Source organism: Nematolebias whitei, chromosome 20 (genome assembly GCF_014905685.2).
Source record: "Nematolebias whitei isolate Nwh7 chromosome 20, NemWhi1, whole genome shotgun sequence".
Taxonomy (NCBI): Eukaryota; Metazoa; Chordata; class Actinopteri; order Cyprinodontiformes; family Rivulidae; genus Nematolebias; species Nematolebias whitei.
The window spans coordinates 30,667,040-30,687,607 of record NC_056517.1 but is presented as its reverse complement, the minus strand read 5'-3'; the positions used below and the strand labels follow the sequence as shown (position 1 = coordinate 30,687,607).

The 20,568-nt window shown below is 40.3% G+C and overlaps 1 protein-coding gene across 1 annotated transcript in view; it reads right to left on the bottom strand.

Annotated features, from left to right (window-relative positions):
* c20h8orf34 (chromosome 20 C8orf34 homolog) overlaps positions 1-20,568 on the bottom strand; it is a 103,018-nt gene that overhangs the window by 66,308 nt on the left and 16,142 nt on the right. The window contains exons 2-6 of the mRNA XM_037694317.1: positions 15,490-15,634; positions 12,977-13,108; positions 8,098-8,217; positions 4,835-4,863; positions 2,535-2,698 (exon numbers count right to left, since the gene is read on the bottom strand). Coding sequence (XP_037550245.1) covers positions 2,535-2,698; positions 4,835-4,863; positions 8,098-8,217; positions 12,977-13,108; positions 15,490-15,634 — 590 coding nt within the window. The remainder of the gene's footprint in view (positions 1-2,534; positions 2,699-4,834; positions 4,864-8,097; positions 8,218-12,976; positions 13,109-15,489; positions 15,635-20,568) is intronic.

The window sequence follows — 20,568 nt, the reverse complement described above, 5'->3', positions numbered from 1 at the left end:
CTAGAAGTCAAAACACTGGCTTGGTCAGTAAAGCCCCACAACTGTTCCTACTTAGCAGCCACAAGGGATTCCCAAAAAGATCCTGATGTGAGCATCTTCACAGAGAAAATATGAAAACCATTAAATAAATTATATTTATAGAGTTCGAGTTCTGCCTCATAAGTACCGTAATTTCCAGACTATAAGCCACTACTTTTTTCTCACGCTTTGAACAATGATGTTGGTGAAGATTCTCAGTCATCCAGGATATGATTGTATTGAACGTTTTGGAATTTGAACAATGATGCGGCTAATTTATGGATTTTTCCACCTTTTTAGACAAATATGGACTGATGTGACTTATAGGGCGGTGCGACAAGTACAGCGCAAATTATGGTACATGCAGTGCCTTGCGAAAGTATTCGGCCCCTTTGAACTTTTCAACCTTTTGCCACATTTCAGGCTTTAAACATAATGATATAAAATTTTAATTTTTTTGTGAAGAATCAACAATAAGTGGGACACAATCGTGAAGTGGGATGAAATTTATTGGATGTGTCAAACTTTTTTAACAAATAAAAAACTGAAAAGGGGGGCATGCAATATTATTGTGCTCCTTTACTTTCAGAGCAGCAAACTCACTCCAGAAGTTCAGTGAGGATCTATGAATGATCCAATGTTGTCCCAAATGACTGATGATGATAAATAGAATCCACCTGTGTGTAATCAAGTCTCCGTATAAATGCAAATGCTCTGTGATAGTCTCAGGGTTCTGTTCAAAGCGCAGAGAGCATCATGAAGACCAAGGAACACACCAGGCAGGTCAGAGAGACTGTTGTGGAGAAGTTTAAAGCCGGATTTGGATACAAAAAGATTTCCCAAGCTTTAAACATCCCAAGGAGCACTGTGCAAGCAATCAAATTGAAATGGAAGGAGTATCAGACCACTGCAAATCTACCAAGACCCGGCCGTCCCTCTAAACTTTCATCTCAAACAAGGAGAAGACTGATCAGAGATGCAGCCAAGAGGACCATGATCACTCTGGATGAACTGCAGAGATCTACAGCTGAGGTGGGAGAGTCTGTCCATAAGACAACAATCAGTCGTACACTGCACAAATCTGGCCTTTATGGAAGAGTGGCGAGAAGAAAGCCATTTCTCAAAGATATCCATAAAAAGTGTTGTTTAAAGTTTGTTACAAGCACCTGGGAGACACCAAACATGTGGAAGAAGGAGCTCTGGTCACATGAAACCAAAATCCAACTGTTTGGACACAATGCAAAACGATATGTTTGGCGTAAAAGCAACACAGCTCACAACCCTGAACACACCATCCCCACTGTCAAACATGGTGGTGGCAGCATCATGGTTTGGGCCTGCTTTTCGTCAGCAGGGACAGGGAAGATGGTCAGAATTGATGGGAAGATGGATGGGGCCAAATACAGGACCATTCTGGAAGAAAACCTGTTTGAGTCTGCAAGAGACCTTAGACTGGGACGGAGATTTATCTTCCAACAAGACAATGATCAAAACATAAAGCCAAATCTACAATGGAATGGTTCACAAATAAACGTATCCAGGTGTTGGAATGGCCAAGTCAAAGTCCAGACCTGAATCCAATCGAGAATATGTGGAAAGAGCTGAAGACTGCTGTTCACAAACGCTCTCCATCCAACCTCACTGAGCTCGAGCTGTTTTGCAAAGAAGAATGGGGAAGAATTTCAGTGTCTCCATGTGCAAAACTGATAGAGACAAACCCCAAGAGACTTGCAGCTGGAACTGCAGCAAAAGGCAGCGCTACAAAGTATTAACGCAAGGGGGCCGAATTATATTGCATGCCCCACTTTTCAGTTTTTTATTTGTTAAAAAAGTTTGACACATCCAATAAATTTCAATCCACTTCACGATTTGTGTCCTACTTGTTGATTCTTCAAAAAAAAAATTTTTTTGTCTTTATGTTTGAAGCCTGAAATGTGGCAAAAGGTTGAAAAGTTCAAGGGGGCCGAATACTTTCGCAAGGCACTGTATATACACACACACTATATATGCACGCATATTTAAATTTAGTGGGTACAGCCTATATTCAGTTGTGCTCAACAGTCCAGAAATTACGGTAAAAAAAAACAACTTTGTAGACACTGTCAGCCTGTCAAAGAATTCATACTCATCTTTAGTCTTTAACTGAATCATTCATTCAGTAACTCAATATTAACTGTATCTGAGGTCTACCTATGATTTATGGTTTTATATCCTTCCTTTTTAAAACGTCACACCCACACACACATGCATACTTATACATAAAAGTTCCCACAGCTCTCCTTATTGCTCTTCTGTGACCTCTATTCACAGCTTTACTGAAACACTGACCTTCAAGAAGACCAAATAATACCTCAGCAGCTGACTAATTCATATTAAAACTGCTTTGCAAACGTGACTTCAAATCACGTTTATTTATATATACACTCAGAAGTCTCTTCTTCTTTTTAAGAGCTACAAATAGCTTTGTAAAGTTTTCAACTTTACCCATTTACGACCACAGATATGCAGGGACTAACCTGCGAGCTGGGCTGTTGTCTCGGCTCCAGCACACTTCGGTTTTGGCTCGAGGGACCGGGGGCTGCAGCATCTCAGCAGCCAGCGGGTCTGCATCGTTTTCCTCACGACCGCCCCACTCGCCCACCACTCGAGGGCGCAGGACTGCGTTATATCCCATAAAGGTCTAAACAGATAAGGTTAAAAATGCATTCACTGATTCCTGCACACATTTTACACACCAATAAAAAAATAAAAAAATATATATTTCGTATCACGACTAAACCCTATGGAACACCAAAATGTTCAAAATTAAATAAGCAAATAAAGCATTATGAAATAAGTATCTAAGCTCATTTTTATGAAAACTCTTCATTTTTATTCTTTCATTTCATAATGGCGATTTTCATAACGACTTATTCATAATGTCACTTTTCAGCAGAATGACTTCAGCTGTCAATCAATGTCAGTGGGTTGAACCCGCACGCCCACTGGCTTCACAACAGTATTGTCCATCCATCCATTATTTTTACCCGCTTATTCCATTTTGGGTCACGGGGGTCGCCGGTGCACATGTCCTGCAATCACTGTGCGAGTGGCGGGGTACACCTTGGACGGGTCGCAAGTCCATCACAGGGACACACAGAGACCAACGAGACAAACAACCATTCACTCTCTCACTCACTCTCACTCCTAGGGACAATTTAGAGTTACCAATCAGCCTAACATGCAGGTTTTTGGTCTGTGGGAGGAAACCGGAGTACCCGGAGAAAACCCACGCGTGCACGGAGAGAACATGCTAACTCCACCCAGAAAGGCCCCTGGACCAGAGTTTGAACCAAGGACCTGCTCGCTGAGAGGCAGCAGCTCTACCAGTTTCGCCACCATGCTGCCAACAGTGTTGTCAAGTTTGCTTATTATTAGTGACTTTGGGCTCGTTTTTTCTAAAGTCCCTTGCAAATCTTCTGAGTCGTGTTTTTTTGGGCTTGTTTTGAACGTGATGTTGCTTATCTGGGCTTGACTTTCTTTCCGAGTGAAACTAGTTGATTATCTCCCAGCTCCGCACAATAAAGCAAAAGACGAGTGGTCATAAGTAGTTTGTCCCTTCCAAGCCCCCGTTTCCTGTTTATTGCCTGTTTATTGGCGACAGGCACACACACAAACTCATACTGTGGCCGACCACTAGGGGGCTCCACTCACACACGTCAGGATGTTTTGTTTTAAAAATATGATTTACATATTTTTACATATGCAAAATGTATTTTTTCAGAGCTTAAAAGTATGTTATTCAAAGTGTTTTGCTGTTGTTTATGTGTAATGCCATAATAAATGTATGTATATACTGTTTAAAAACGGCCTCCGTTTTACACAATGTGGTAGGTTGCCAGTTGTGCTTGTTTTCATAGAGCTGGTTGCTTGTTTCTATTGCAAGATCTGGCAACACTAATTCACATCCATTCATTTTCCTGAATACCTGCTCACTGGTACAGCTAGCATAGCAGCTAGCAGCGACTTGCTAGGTCAACAGTCGTGACGGATGGCAGAGTTGCGTGAACTTCGTTCAGCTCAGGTAACTTTAGCAGATCAAACTGAGAAGATACAGGTGTCGTGACAAAAAGTGATGGACCGCCATAAATCGATCGGTGCCGCGGGAGCGCGCACGGGAGGACTCGCTGTTAGCTGTACCAGTGAGCAGGCAGGTCCAACCCACTGACTGTGATTGACAGCTGAAGTCATTCTGCTGAAAAGTGGCATTATGAAATAAATAAGCCATCATGATGAACACGATTATGAAATAAAATAATGAATATTTTTCCTATTTTATAATGTCTTATTTATTTATTTAATTTTGAGCATCTTGGTGTTCCATAAAACCCAGCCTGGTTTGAAATTTAATGGACTTAGCACGATGAAAGCATGTGCTCATTCATTACATTTCAATCAGAAGAAAGAAAATTGTTGGAAATGTTGTGCTGTGCACAGAAGCCGTCACATCCATCTTTTCTGAATGGATCTGTGCAGCCTCTGCTTCAGTGTGCCGAGAGAGATGGGACTCGGCGAGGACAAAGACAGCTCGGGTAAAGTTTTTGCAAGTAAGACGAACGGTTAAGCAGCAACGCTGAGAGACAAGACAGGGTGGCTGAAAAATCCTTTTACATGACCATTTATCATCAGAACCCAGGCCGTGCTGCTCTGTCAACCAAGTGATTCGATGCAGCGTGGAGAAAATCTGACAGGACAGGACTCGATTTCCTCACAGCTTCAACATTGTTAGATATTAATGAGTTTCGTAAAGATTCCAACACATTGAAATTGTGCCTACCTGGTCGAGCTCATCAGAAATGGCAATGCCTGCAGGGAAAAGACCAAAAGGTTCATCGCACAAACGTGTAACTCGAGCAGTTTAAAGGCCATTTTCATGACGGTTCAAAGCTGCTAAATTTACTGAAAGTTGTAGACTTTTAGTGTCGAAGGTTTAAAAAGATCTTTTAATCTTTCAGTTTCTCTCGAGTTCAGATAAAAAAAAGAAAAAAAGTCTCATTCTGACATTTATATTAAAAAAGTTGTATCTGTGTGATGCAACCTTTCATCTCTATTGAATCAGCTGTGACGACCTCATAACGATGACACATTTTTAATCAACATTAAACTTTAAAGAGTTGCCAACCAAGAACTCAAGAATCCAAACGTGAACTTAAAGGTTACATGATTTAAACAAGTTGTTCTTGGAGTAAAACTTGTTTGAACCTCTGAGGAATTCAGAGAAGCAACTCTTGCAAATTAATGGAGAACCAGTTGGCTATGGCGGCCATTTTGACTGAATTTGCTCCAAAAATGATTCCATTGTAAATGTTAATCTATGAACTATTATCTGAGAGTTTCAATCAGATCTGTCCATTGTTCATTAAATATTTTGCTAACACATACAGGGACCCAAGCTGCAAAAACGAGCTGGATTTATCTCAAACTTATTCCTTCTTTTGATTGATTGATTGATTTTTTCGGCTGCTCCCTTCTTCAGAGGTCGCCACAGTGGACTAACTCGCACGAAGACTTGGAAATTGTTTCTACACCGGATGCCCTTCCTGATACAACCGCAGACCACCGAGCTACCACAGCCCTCTGTGTGGAGCAGAGAGCTGCTATCTAGGGCATCGGGGGGAGCAGATGGTGGGGGTTAAAGGCCTTGCTCAAGGGCTCAGGGTGGAACAAATGAGGGTGGAGACAGGTTTAGGTGTTTCACCTTTCCCACCCGCATTTTGACGTCGTCAGTATGGGGAGTTGAACCGGTGACCTTCCTATCACAGGCTCACCTTCTCCAACCTCTGCGCCACCACTCCTCCAACATTCCTTCTTTTGATGCCGATGACGTTTTATTTTATGTTTTTAATCTAATTTCATCTTTCTCTGATACCATAAATATAGTTGTACATCCACTGTAGGAAGTGGAGGGTTAAAAAGCCCTTCTTCCCTTGTTTTATGAACAAATTTAAGTCACATTATTCTTCATTTAGTACATAAAAAACTGGAAAACTGCTAGAATCATCTAACAGATATCGAAAACCTTTTTGTTTTATGTTTCTCATATAATCTTACTCCTTTGTATTTTTTATTTTATTTTTCATTATATTGTAAAACCTCCACGAGTTTGTATTTGTATCTTGTTAAATTGTTCTATTTGGGGTTGTTAATAAAGTTCTAAAGAAGAAGAAGCAGCAAAAACATTACCATCCACCTTCACCTTTCAGCAGCAGGTAAGAAAGGATGCTTTTAAACACCTGATTCACTTTTTAATCTGCTGCTAACCGAGAGTTAAACCTCCTTTTCCCACCCACATTTATGTATATAAATACTCACTGTCCTGCATAAATAAAGTATAATATTTACACCTCATTAATTCAATTGTGCTCTGAAGAAATCTTTAAAGGGCTCGCTGTGAAATGTAATGACAGCTCTGACACGACATACCACACCTTAAAGCACAATATTGTCTATTTTATTGCAAATTGGACATCAAAGTATAAGATGTAAAACTGATATTTTAGATTGCATGTTGCCATAGTATATTACTAGAAACAGAAATATTGTTTAGCAAGAAGAAAACTTGAAATAAAGAGCTTTTCTTCATATTGGGGCTCCATATAACATTATCACTCAACAACTTTCTCCTGTGTGCTGTTTTTATACATTACTCGACTTTGAACTTGGAAAAAAAATACTAATACAGTGAGCTATACTGTAATCCAGACATGTTTAAAAATATATATTTTTGGGGGGTTTCACTCATGCCAACCTGAAGAAGCTACAGAAGTGCTGTTTATATCAGCCATCTGTGCAGTCTCTGACCAACAAGTCTGAAAGGCGAGTGGAGAGCTGCTGGGGATCAGAATATGTTCTGCAGCCTGGTGTTGCTGAAACAATAATACCGCATCATTAATATTCCACCTGTGTCCTTAGTTCTTCAGTTTTTACGTTTTTTTCACCGGTGCATCTCACATTTACTACAATCAGACCGTTCTTATCGGGATGCAATAATGAAGAAAGCAAATGATCTCAACTTTCTTCTGTGTGCTTTTAGTTTTGCTCCTGCTTTACACATGAAACCTCATTTGAATTCGTGGGGACCTCTCATGCATGAACAACCTGGATTCTGAAAATGTAAAATAAAAAACAGAACGCAATCATTTAACAGGCCATTTGGTTTCTGTCTTCTTTACTACAAAGGAAGCAGTTTTTGGAGTTTACAGAAAGATTTGTCTGACCACAGAACAGTCTTTTTTGCCTCAGTCCATTTGAAACGAGCGTTGGTCCCGAGAAGACTGTGGGATTTCTGGACTGTATTTACTGTAAATACTGACCTGCTGCCAAAAAACTGAATCAGCTGCAAAATCATCTCCCTGTTTCTTCTTACCACTTACTATGAAAGACTTTTGTTGCCCCATGTTGCTGCCATAAAATCCAAATGTACCGTTTTAATGGTGTAATTTCTTATACTTTAAACATTTAATGTGTTCATTATGTTTTAATCCCAAGTTTAAACTGCAAGTTTAAGCCCAGGTCGGGTCAGGAAGGGCGTCCGGTGTAAAACAATTGCCAAATCTTTTATGCGAGTTCGGTTGCTATGGCGACCCCTGAAGAAGGGAGCAGATGGAAAAAACAAAAACTATGTTTTATATTATAATATGGGTTCATGGTATTTGAAATTGTTAATTACTTGATTTACAAACCTGTGTGCAAAAATGTCTTTAAAAAAACTTTTTCCAAATAAAATAAGATCAGTAGAAAATCTGGTAGATAAATAAAAACAATATGTTCAGAGCTCTTGCAACAGACTACCAAAGAGAAGATGTCATTCTCGGATATTTTTTTTTATAGATCTTTTTCTTTTTAATAGACCTGAAAACAAACTTGAAAACAACCTCATTTTTTATGATCAAAGTCCATCTTTTTTTTATAGAGTCTCCAAGAAGATCTAATGATGCTTTTACTAAAAGCTATAAATGATTCACAAAGTTTCCAGCTGATTTTGTGAAGACGGGCTAAATTCTGCTCGGTGTGATGGGAACATGAGGTGCAGCCACTCACTGCGTGACAGGCTCTCCAGGGCTTTGCCGAGCTTCTTGCTCTCCTGCAAGATGTGGCTGAGCTCATCGAAGTCGCGGCTTTCCCTCCAGTCCCAGGACGGGTACTCGACTGACCGCGGCACTGGACATCACAAAACACAACCTACGTCAGAAGCTCTGAAAGCTGCAGCCCTGTTCAGTACTGTAAACTGTAAACGCCACCGTTTGTTTGGAGCATCTGTGTGAAGTGAAGTAGAAGCTTTGGCACAAAAATCACCACAGCGTTTCCAGAGGCACAGAACTCACTGGTGCGAGGCCAGGGGGACAGTGTCAGTCACTTTGATTCCCAAAACAACTCAAAACGGGAGCAGGAACTGACCCACATACCCCAATATGAAGCCAGTGTCTTCCTGTGCCACCCACAGCCCTGAAAGGATGCTTCATTTACACGCTGTTACCAAACACTACTAACAACAAGTCTTTTAAGGTTTTAAGGGGGAAAAGGATTACTCGTGATCTATTCATCTCTAACATTCTTATTCTCCTCCATTTAAGTCAAGTCAAATTTATTTATAAAGTGCATTTAAAACCAATGTGCTTAATAAAAATCACAGCATCAAGTAAAAAAAACAAAAACAACAAGATATAATTAAAAGCATTAAAAAAATGAAAACAAACACGATGAAAAACATTGGGATAATAAATCAGATCACACTGTGTTAAATGTCAGTGAATACAGGTGCGTTTTAAGGAGAGATTCAAAAGCAAGGAGTGAAGTCCTGTCTAATGTTGGGGGGCAGATTGTTCCAAAGTTTAAGACCAATGAGTGAAAAAGTCTGATCTCTGAGCTTCAGCCTGGTTTTTGGTACAACCAAAAGCAGCTGGTCAGACAATTTCAGTGCCTGAGAAAGAACATTTGGTTGAAGTAGGTCAGAGAGGTATGAGGGTGCAAGGTCTTTAACGCACTTTAATGTCAACAGGATAATTTTAAAATCAATTCTGACATGCACAGCTGAGCTGCAGCATTTTGGACGAGCTGGAGACGTGAAAGGGACATCTGACTGACCCAAACATAAAGTGCATTACAGTCCGACTGGGTTGTAACAAACGCATTGACTAAATTTTCAAGGTCAGATCTGGAAAGCACGGACTTAAGCTTAGCTATCTGCCTTAGCTGGAAGAAGCTTTTTTGAATAACAGACTGTTTATTAAACTTTAAGTCAGATTCTAAAACCATCCCGAGATTCGTAACAGACCGCTTAAGATATGGCTGAAGAACTGAAGTCAAGATTTACGAGATCAGTGACAGCAGTAGAGCAGCGGTAAACAACACAATGACTTCAGTTTTCTGATCATTAAAACTTTAAAAAATTGAAACCATCCATCCATGCCTTCATGTCATCGAGACATTTTAACAGAGGGTCGAATGGAGCTGGAACTGTTGAGTTTTAAGGCCAGATAAATCAGCATAACAATGAAAGGAAAACCATGATTTCTCAGGATAGACCCCAAGAGGAGCAGATACAATAAAAACAGAAGGGGTCCAAGAATGGAGCCTTGTTGGACCCCGCAGGAAAGAGGCACAGAAGCAGATAAACTATTACCAACATTAACACAAAATAAATCTGTCACTCAGATAAGAATGGAACCATTTTAACGCTGCACCAATAATCCCTACCCAGTGTTCTCAACGCGATAAAAGGATTTAAACAGACAATGAATTTAAAACCAACCTACAGGACGTTAGAACGGTTTTTCTGCATGTGTAAATGCAACATATACAGGAGCATCTGCTGACAGACCTGTGCAGAAAGTAAGCATCAACTAAACAAATAAGTTTACCGTTTGACAGCAGCCTTGCTACAGTCTGTTTTCCCCGACTAACTAAGCTGCTTGGCACTAAAACAGCCCAGCAAATGTTTCTGCCAAATCCCGAGCAAAGATCAAATATATTCTTTCATTAACGTTGACAAAATGAGGTCTTTTTTGTTTTCTCCACAAGTGTTGTACCCCGCAGCAGCAAAAGGTTGTGCTCAATCTTAATCACTTGGATTACAAAGGTTAAGCGTTTACTTCTGACAGGATCCGTCCATTTAAAAACTCTTAGTCAAGTGGAAAAGAGGTCAAAACTCTTCAACCCTCTGCACAAAAAGGTGCATTGATTTTTACACAGGGATTTGGTGTGTTAGTGCATCTTCATCGTGTTGCTTTTGAGTGGCAGTTCTTCTGATTGGGAAATTTTCATGAGCTCTGCAGGCCAAAACACCTCTGCATGTTTTTTTAACTAGTTCAAGCTTTCAAGGCTTCTTACTCTCTAAAGGGACAGCAGGAAGTAGAGATGAGCTATCTTCTAAGGCTAGTTGACATGGGCAAAACTGGAAGGAAAAAAGTGACTCTCACAAATGTTTCTTAACAGTCTTATATGCCCACACCCTCCTCCTATTAAGATTATTTTTTCTGCCAGTAGCTGGGAGTTTATTTTGAAAGGTTAAACATAGTGGAAATTTTAGTCATGGGTGAGGTCAATGTGCATTCATCCCCCACTACTTGGATTAATTGAACCAATAACAATTTATTTTAAGACCCCTGGCTAGCCAACTTAGCAGCAGCACATGTCTCTGTACCTGAAGCCTTTGTTTCATTCGAAGGTTTATCAGCTGCTGGACTGAAGATGACTTTCTCTGCTATTAAAGCGCTTGTGCTGTATTATGAGCAAAAAAATGCAGATTTGGTTTGCATTGTTTGAAACAAGGATTGGAGTCAAGTTGTTTGATTTTACGCAAAAGTAGATCAATTTTCGAAACTGGACGCTTTTTTAAAAATAGTCAACAAACAGCCATGCCTGTACCAGTACTTAACCACTGACCAAGTATGAAAAGATGCAGCTACAGTAGCTACAGCCAACTTTCTGTAGCACACAACTGATTTTTTTAGGTGACAACTTTCTTCTGTATACTATTTTTAGGAGTACATGTTTTTCTAAGGATTGTTAAATGTTGGTTTTTATTAATTAAATGAACATAAAGCTATATTTTATTAAATGAAATTACATATGGAACAAAACTTTTTTTTTTTTTTAATCTGTGTTGTATATCGGTCATTGGCTGCCCCAATTTCTAAAGACTGATGAAGCCATGGGAAGAAAAAAAAAAATCAGTCACCTGTTATGTTTGGAGAAATGTTTGGTCATATGTAGCTGGGAGGCTGGGGTGGGCTTTAATATTTGAAGAAATCCAAAAAGTTGTTTTTGCTTAAAATGTCTATCTCTCACAGAAACATTCATAAGATAAGATATAAGATACGATAAGATATAAACTTTGTCGTCCACAATTGTGGCAGAAATTCTCCTTTGACAAACTCTACATTTATCATCGGACTCAGGTGAATTCAGTGAGAGGCCCACTTAGCTGAGTGGAGCACTCCTTGAGCACTCTACCTCTGAGCCTGTCAGGACCAGGGGCTTTGTGTGGGTTAACTTGATGGAGGATGGAAGAGATGAGCCGTTCATCAATGATAATGTCTTTGAGAGTGGTGTCGAGTGTTTGAGGGATCCATCTGGTTGGAGTGGAACTGCTGTTGGATCTGGTGACATATCTATTCCTGATAGAGATTACTAGAATAGAGACTCAGAACACTGACAGAATAGAATACTCTACTCAGTATCCATTCAGGAGGGCGAAACGTCTCTCAACAACAACAACAAAAAAAAGAAACTGTCCAGATAACCTGACTGAACATTGTTGGATTTTTTTTTTTACCTGGATTATAGAGCATGAACTTTGATATTTATTCAGTTGTTCTGCAAAGGAGGTTGGCTCCAGACAGTCTACTGATGCAGGCTTGGAAACTGCCCAACATGGAATATGGACCCCGACATTCATCATTGGGTTTCCAGAAGTTAACTTTCCTTTGGTTTTATTCTCGTATTCTATTTTTGCTGTCCTAGCCTTTGCGTTAAACCTCTTCTGGAATTCCTTCACCTGTTGTATATCTCCTTTTAAGAAGGCTTCCCTCTTTTGAACCAGGCAGATTTTCACGTCCTTGGATATCCACTTTCTTATTGTTTGGATAGATTATCACCCGTTTGGTGGGAGTGGCACTATTTTCACAAAATATATATATATATATATATATATATATATATATATATAAAAAGAGGTATCAGATCTGTTCAAACAAAGATTATCGCTGCAGTCGTGAAATAACTAATTCCAGACTGCTGATTCAAAACAGCCTCAGTGTTTCAGTTGCTTCATTGCTCCAGAGTTGAACAGATTTTAAGATGTGCTGCTCCACTGAATGCGAGTTCAGAAAGGTTAGAACACCTTGATGTCTGTCCGAGTTTGTCTCCTCGCTTGTTGTCTTTTTGCAGACGTCACGTGCTCACTCCTCTCCGCTCGCTTCCCTACAATTGTGGCCGCAGACTAAAATAGACTTTGTCTGGCAGTGACAGAGCGCGATGTTAAATTATTGAAGCAGTCTGTGGCTCTGATTCCTCCCCATTTGACCCAAACTTGCTGCTTCCAGTCTCATGCTTCATTCCAATGCCACAGTTATGGTCATTCATTTAAAAACTATAAAAAGTTTCTGTATCAATTCTGCATGTACGCCTGAATCTTGTGAATAATTTACTTCAGGAGGAAATGTATAAAGTGTCACTTTCTAATGAACTAGTCTCAGAGGCGCTGGAAGGAGACGCTGTGACGAACTTTAATTAGATACAATTACATCAAATTAAATGAAGTTTAAAGTCAACGGAGCATGTAATTGGGAAACAAGTGATGCAACAGGTTTCAAAACTGTGCAACTTTGTGTTATAAAAGTAGATCGAACGTGTCTCTGTAATCAAAGGAAGCAACAAACAGAAGAAAACTTATGATGGTGCAGAAGCTAAAACTTACAGGACTTCGATTCTGGTGAAGGAGGAGAGATGCTTGAAACAGCCAGGTCGCTCTTGGATTTCTTCGGTTTCTTTGGGGTAATTTGCCACGGCTTCTCCAAGTTGCTGTACTCCCTGCGCGGGTTTTTGTTTTCTGTTGGGAAAGACAAATATGTACAGGTAGAATGATGTCTACAGGTTAAGGAGAGACCAATTGAGCAATCTGCAGATTAACAGGGCCAATTTTAGGCATTTAAATTATCCTTACCAACCATCCCTGAGATCTAAGCTGATTAAAAGACATTTTATGGTATTTTTAAGAACAGTTCTATGTCCCCGTTGGAAAAGGTTTCAATGGATGTGGATCGGCACGGACAGATTTTCTGTTCTTCCACAGATGTTTTGGCCTCAGGTCCAGACGCTTGCTTACTTTGACTGACCTTGTCTAAAGCAACTCATGTGTTTTGTTGGCAGTGTGCTTGATGTTGTCGACTTGTTGAAATACAGGCTTTAGCCCCAGACTGAGACCCTCAGCACCCTGGAAAAGGTTTTCCACTCTGGATCAAATTATTTTTCTGCTCCTCTGTCCTCACTTGTCTCCTGGTGTCCTCAGCGGAAACAAACCTTTATGAAATTATCCTACAGTCCACCGTGTTAGACTGTAGGGATTGTGTTAATGAACTGTTCCGTGCCCGTTTTCCTCCACATGCACACTTTCAGAAACTGATGTTCATTCTTTTTATATCGCAAAAATATATTTTTATTACCATATTTTCTGCTGTATAAGTCACAACCTTTTGTATAAATTTGCAAATCCTGTGGCTTATATACTGAAGCAACTAATATACCTTTTTTCCCCATATTTATATTCCAATTTTTGGCTGAGATCTGACGATTTCATTCATTTGGACATGGAAAATATTAAACACTACCATTCTCAGCCACTAGAGGGCCCTCGACTAATATGGCAAGCCAATTGTCTCATTAATAGGTAAAAGTGGCTATTAATGAGACACTTCGCTTGCCAGAGCAAGCCACCTTCGTCTCGCTCCGGAACTCCTGAAGCAAACGTCAAATCAGCTGCATTTCACCGCGCCGCCCAGGAGAAATGCAGCTGATTTGACCATTAAAGTGCATTATGTAAAAATTAAACTGAGACACACCTTTACTATAATGTCAAGCAAACAAATAATTGTTTATAGGTGGTTATCTTGTAAAAATTACAAAGAAATGCACAGCGAGTCCTCCCTCTGCGCACTCCAGCAGCCGCAAACTGATTTTTGAAATGCAGCCGATTTGAGCGTCAAAGTGCATTTATTAAGGAAAAGTTAAACTGAGACACACCTTTGATATAATTTCAAGCAAGCAAATAATTGTTTAAGTGTTACGCTTTTTAAATTCTTGTAAAAGTATGCACACTCCTGCGGCCGCCATTTGGCAGCCCATCAATTTTTGGCACAACGCCGGCCCATGTTTCTGTGTGGTCAGTGGTGATAATGCATAATAGATGCAACTTATACGGCGGTGCGACATATGCTGGCAAGTACGGTATATTTTAAAAGTTTTATAAGAGTGTTTTACTAATTTCTCAGTCAGCTCTTTGCGTGAAAAGTCTTATTTTACCCTGAAGGTCTGACTGATGTAGAGTTTTGTCTCATGTGCCGTCCAGCATTGAACCAGCCATAGTCGGCCCAGCCCCAATCTTCCCCAGCTTTGGTTTTGTTTGCTTTCAACACAGAGACACCTTCATGTAGGCGAGATCATTACAGCAAAACTGCACAAATATCAGCTCAGCAATAACTGCACCTTGTTGTTTTTCCAGGGCATTTCTTTTGCACAGCCATGTTTTTCTAAAGGAAAATCAGAGATCTCTCTATCACACAACCAGCCAGAAGCAAGTAGCTGAAGGAAATGGTAAGGAGCAGTCGCTGGAAGTATGACTCATCTGTGATGTGACCCCCCCACCCCCTCCAGGCCAGCGAACCAATCAATGGCCACCAGCCTGATGACAACAAATCTGCAGCATTAGCCTGGCCTGAATGGAGCTCCAGGTCTTTGGGTTCCAACAAACGAGTTGGACTGGGCCAGACTGCCCAATGCCACACTCAGTACCCGGGTTGGGCCTGTCCAGGTCGGGCCGGGCCTTACAATGCATAAGGGCCATTAGACTGATGATTGTTCTTCTTTGTCCTCATCTAATCACTAAAAACACTTTCCATCTTATAAGTGCTGCTGTGCATTAAGGGTATTTTAAACTCTGCAGGTAGAGTGGTGCACCCTGCACTGGACATTTATCTTGGTTTAATCCTGTAGTGAAGGTGTGTGGAAAATTATCTCAAATTATGCTTCCGTTTTTGGTCATAAACATCAGTTTCAGAGCTGACACACAGAAATGCGTGTCCTTTTTGATTATGCCCAGTTTATAAATAGATACCAGCAGGGGTGCACAACCTTTGTAAGCACCACTGATTTATTATGAGATGGGGACAGAACCTGAAAACATTTCCACTGTAAATTGTGTTGGTGTGCACGAACCCGGTGAACTCTGTGCCCACAGCGCTGCCGAACCGGAGAAAGCTCTGTGCAGTTTTCCATGGCTGTCTTGCTTGGACTGCAGGTGATCAATGAGAAAAGGGATGGGATGATCTGGAGTCTCCGTTATCAGTTTGGTCATCAACTCCTACGGAAGCAAAGCAAAGCAGAGAATCATTAAATAAAAGTCGCCACTACTAAAGAAGCGTGTGGAGAGAGAGAAAGAGAGAGAGTGCAGTGGATTACCTGCCAAGCTGAAACAAAAAATAAACTATTCAGCAGTACAGGGCTTGCTCTGCGACTGACCTCTACAACAGGAGACTGAGTCGCCGGTAAAAGAGTTTGTCTCCATGGTAGAGTAATGAATTTACTGGGCTGTCTGTCAATATCTAACAAAAAGACAAGAGAACAGCAGGCTGGTTTCTCCTGCTGTGTCAGATAAGTGTCCAAATTCAGACGGTAAGTCAACAGAAACTGCATCATTTGGGTCATTAGTGGTGCTCTACAGCCGAATTTTAGCTGCTGCCTTTGGGTCAAAATAACCCACAAGGCCCCAGCTTGTCATTTTGATCCGAGGGCAGCAGGAGTGTTGATTGAGCCCTATCTAACATTTTGGGGTTGACGAGGAAAAAAGACAAAATGTCGAAAAATCTATGATAAATGCAAAAGAAAGAAAGCTCAATAATTCATATATTTAGCTTTTAACCAATTAAGATATGCTCTTTGGAAAAAACCCAAAATCAGATCTCTTGTTTATGCAGCCCGAAAAATGTGCAAACATTGTTACAGTGAAGAACGAAACTGATTAAAATAAATAAAAGGTCATAAAACAACATAACGATGTGGTGATTGAACCAGCGTGATACGGCAGAAAGAGACCATAAGCAGCGCTGCAACCGTTAGAGACGAGCTGGTGACACAAAAATGCAAGAAGCAGGAAGATTTAGACCAGTTTTTTTAGTAATGATCTGGGCCTGAACTCCGAGGACGCGTGTCAAATTCACAAACGCTAAAATGAGAAGGCCTCAACAACTATGTGATAATTTTGAAAGAAAATTAGGTACAATTTTTTGAACATGTTCCAAATTTGAGCATAAAGACTTCAAGCCTGTGCGAGTCAAACAAAACTGCAAGCGCCTGGAAATGTTTCAAGACATTTCAAACTCCCAAAACGTCTCCAGTACCACTTCTCAGCCTGTCACGAGCATTTTGTAGTAGTTTACACAAATACAATAAAAAAAAAAAAAACCAAGCTATATTAGCATTATATTATATTAGTTATATTATATTAAAGAGGTGGCTGCAAGTTGGGGCAGCTCTGTTACGTTCATTCTGAGATTTTGCTTTTGGAAACTTTAATTCCCCTTTTGCTGGATGTAAATCACATTTTTTTGGACAAATGTTTCCTCTGGTGTCGGATGCTGTGCAGTTGGAATGATTTTTACTAAAACTTTTTTAGTTTTGGACATTTGCTATAATGTGTATCCATGACAACAAGGTGTTTTTTTTTGTTGTTTTTTTTATTTGTTTTTATTTTACAAAACGGGAGCAGCTGATTAACATCTCAAAAGATCAAATTATCTCTCAGCTGCAGCCCTGAATCTCAAATGAGTTGAAGAGGAGGCACCGTGGATACATCCCTGTCTCCCTGCCGGCTGTGCTCGAGTGCCTGACAACTGAGATCCTGGAACTGGCAGGAAATGCGGCTCGTGACAGCAGAAGGACTGGGATCATCCTCCGACACCTGCAGCTGGCTGTCTGCAGTGATGAGAAGCTCAGCAGGCTGCTGTGAGGAGTGACCATCAATCTGAGAGGAGTTCAGCCCGGCATTCGGGCGGTCCAGCAGCGCGGGGGAACCGAGAAGCCAACTGAGTCTGGGTGGACGGCATCTGCAGCAAATTTCTTCAGATCCACTGTGGGACAGACCTTTACAAGAAATCCTTCCTGCCTACAGTCATCAATATCTTTAACATATCTTAATGAAACGAGGATAACTAGCTACAAAAACATTTAATTTTCATTTGGGATTAATAAAAGGGGAGTGGTGGCGCAGAGGTTAGAGAGGTGGGCTTGTGATCCGAAGATCGCCGGTTCACGCCCCGGCCCCGACAACAACAAAATTGGGGGTGGGGTAGGTGAAACACCCACACTTGCCCCCACCCTCATTCGCCCCACTCTGGGCCCATGAGCAAGGCCCTTAACCCCCACCATGTGCTCCCTAAAACAGGTCTCTCTTGCAAATGAGTTCTCGTGGCTCAATGAGACTAACCTGGATAAATAAAGGCTAAATGAAAAAAAAAAAAAAAGTATTTCTGAATTGAATTGAAGTGAATTAGGCATAGCGTTTTTATTTATTTTTGCTATTTTGTCAAAAGGATATGTTAGGATTACAGCAACTTTCCTTGCCACCTCCTGCTAATATTCTAAATAATTAGTGTTTTATGTGAGCTTGTTGTTATTTTGGCTTTAATATTTCATTCCATCCCAACTTTTTTGTGATTTTAGGATGATGAGATGGATGATGATACTGCAATACGATGGGGAAATAGCATTTAAATAAAAAAGAAATTAAACATTTTTTGACAAATAAGAGCAACAACATCGATGAAGAGTTTCAGAGGACGCAAAAGCACAAAGGGAGTCATGATTGGAGCTAAGGGGGTGAGACTGTGTACTCATTTAAAATTCATCAAACACTTAATAGGAATTCAGCAACAAATGAGCAATCATATCCTATCTAATCACGTCATAACGCTGTGCTGTCTTTAACCATAAACAAACTTGTTACACAAATCAGCTTCATGACTTTATAATGCACAAAGTGTAAACCAGGATCAATGTTCTGTAAAATCTCTTATCAGGCAAGAAAAGCAGCTTTATAAAGGGATATATGCCCATTTTAAACAGCGAGGTGGGGAGAAATGATCACATGTTTTGTTTCCAGGGAATAGTCGTGTTTAAAAGTATAAGAATGAACTCTGACCAGTTGAAGCGAGTCAGAGGAGCCGAGTCCGACGGCTGCAGCAAGGCAATGGAGCCATTAGTGGACTGCAGTGTATCAGCAGGAACGTAGGGCTAGAGCGAGCAGTCGAATGTGTGCGACATAAAGAATCATGTAGCTCTGCGCTTGGGAGCTTTTGTCCTTGTAGACATGTATTTGTAGGTGTGTGTGTGGACGCAGGGTGACAGCATGTATTATAGCCGGCTAGCCTTGGCTGTGCTCAGAAAGCTAATCAGGTAATTGTTCAGGGGGACATTCCTGCCCAGCCTCAGCGGCTCTGACAGCAGACAGCATGAGAATGGACAAACAGGCAGCAGGACGTCATGGTTCATTCAAACTGAAGGGTTCACACCTTCAACAGATATCAAACATGGCTCATTAGACAAAAGCAGCTAAACGTATAAAACGGTTTGTGCAGTAAACAGCACAGGGAAGCTCTTAACAAGGGCAATGGACTTCTGAGCTCCAACTGTTTCAATGCACTAATAAAGCCAAAAGCTGTAATTGTTGCTCAGCAGCTCATAAGGATGAATCAACTAATTTATCAACGTGTGGTCTATAAAGGTTGTGGTTTGATAACTTATACACATTTAGATAAATCTGCAGTCAACTGACAAATAAGATGTTACAGATAATTTTAATGTAATAATGAGATGGCCACATGGGAATAAATGCACTGAAGAACTTAACGCAGGAAAAAAATCAAAATGGGAAGTAGTGCATCTAGAACACAAGGTTTAAATACATTTTTTAAATAAAAAGGTCAAAATAAAAATGTCTAAAATAAAACACATTCAGGGATCTAAATACATAAAAAAGTGTAGAAGGAAAACAATACAGAAATACATTTGTGGGGAAAATCATATAAAAAAAACTAAATGGAAAAAATGTTTTAAAAAACTGAACAGTTGTCTAAAAAAACAAAAACTAACTGACAAATAATGAAACAAATAAAAATTAAAATGGAAAATATCTATTTATAAAAACACATTTCAGAAATTTATCTGGCCAGATAAATTTGTGTTTTATTCTTAAATATGACAGTTTTAATCCTCCATACATTTGTTCAGGGTTTACATAAATAAATAAATAAATAAATAAATAAATAAATACATACATAAACAGTCAAGACAGGTAAACAGAAATATGATTAGTTACAATATGATTATTTGTCCATTGTTGTCATCATTCTTTGTTGAAATCAGGTCTCTCTTGTAAATGAGTCCTCGAGGCTCAATGGGATTTACCTGTAGAAATAAAGGTTGAATGAAAAAAGTAGTCCATCGCTCTTTCACTGTTTTCAAAGTAAGACTGAACACGAAGAAAATAACTAAAAATTGTACAGGACACATGATTGTCAACTTTAATATTGCTCACATGATTGGGACAGTACTGGATACGGCACAGTAAAAAGTTAATGAATAAAATGAAATACTTTGGACAGATGCTGCCATTTTGTAGTTTTCTCTCAATAAGCCTACACTGTGTCGCTGCTCATAAGGACTACATTTCCCAGAAGCCAACAGTGCGCCACCCAGAAGCCCCGTTGCCTTCTGCTGAAATACATAGAGGAAACGTTTTGATCTGATCGGAAAAAGTTTGGTCTTTTACAGTGACTTAGGCGCTCAGTGGGTTCAGAGAACCGCACAGAACTGGACCAGAGTGGGAGCAGAACCGGACCCCCAGACCCATAGGTGAACCCGAAAACTGTAGCTAGCCCACGAGGACTCCGGAGCGGGGATGCGCAGCCGTAGGTCCGGCGTTCTCTCTGGAGCTCACTGGGATTTTTTTCTATCCAGATTTGGACTCAATTTGGTCCTGTGCTGGCCATTCGAAGGTTTTCCCTCAAATGCACTTCAATGCTAAAGGACTACACAGAACCGGACCAGAACTGAAGCAGAACCGGACCTCCAAACCCATTGGCGAACCCGAGAGCAGGTAGCCGGCCAACGAGGATTTCAGAGCAGAGATGTGCCGCTGTAGGTCCGACTTCTCTCTGAAGCCCACCGCCACTACCAGAGAGCCAACCAGAACTGGCTATATATATATATATATATATATATATATATATATATATGTAA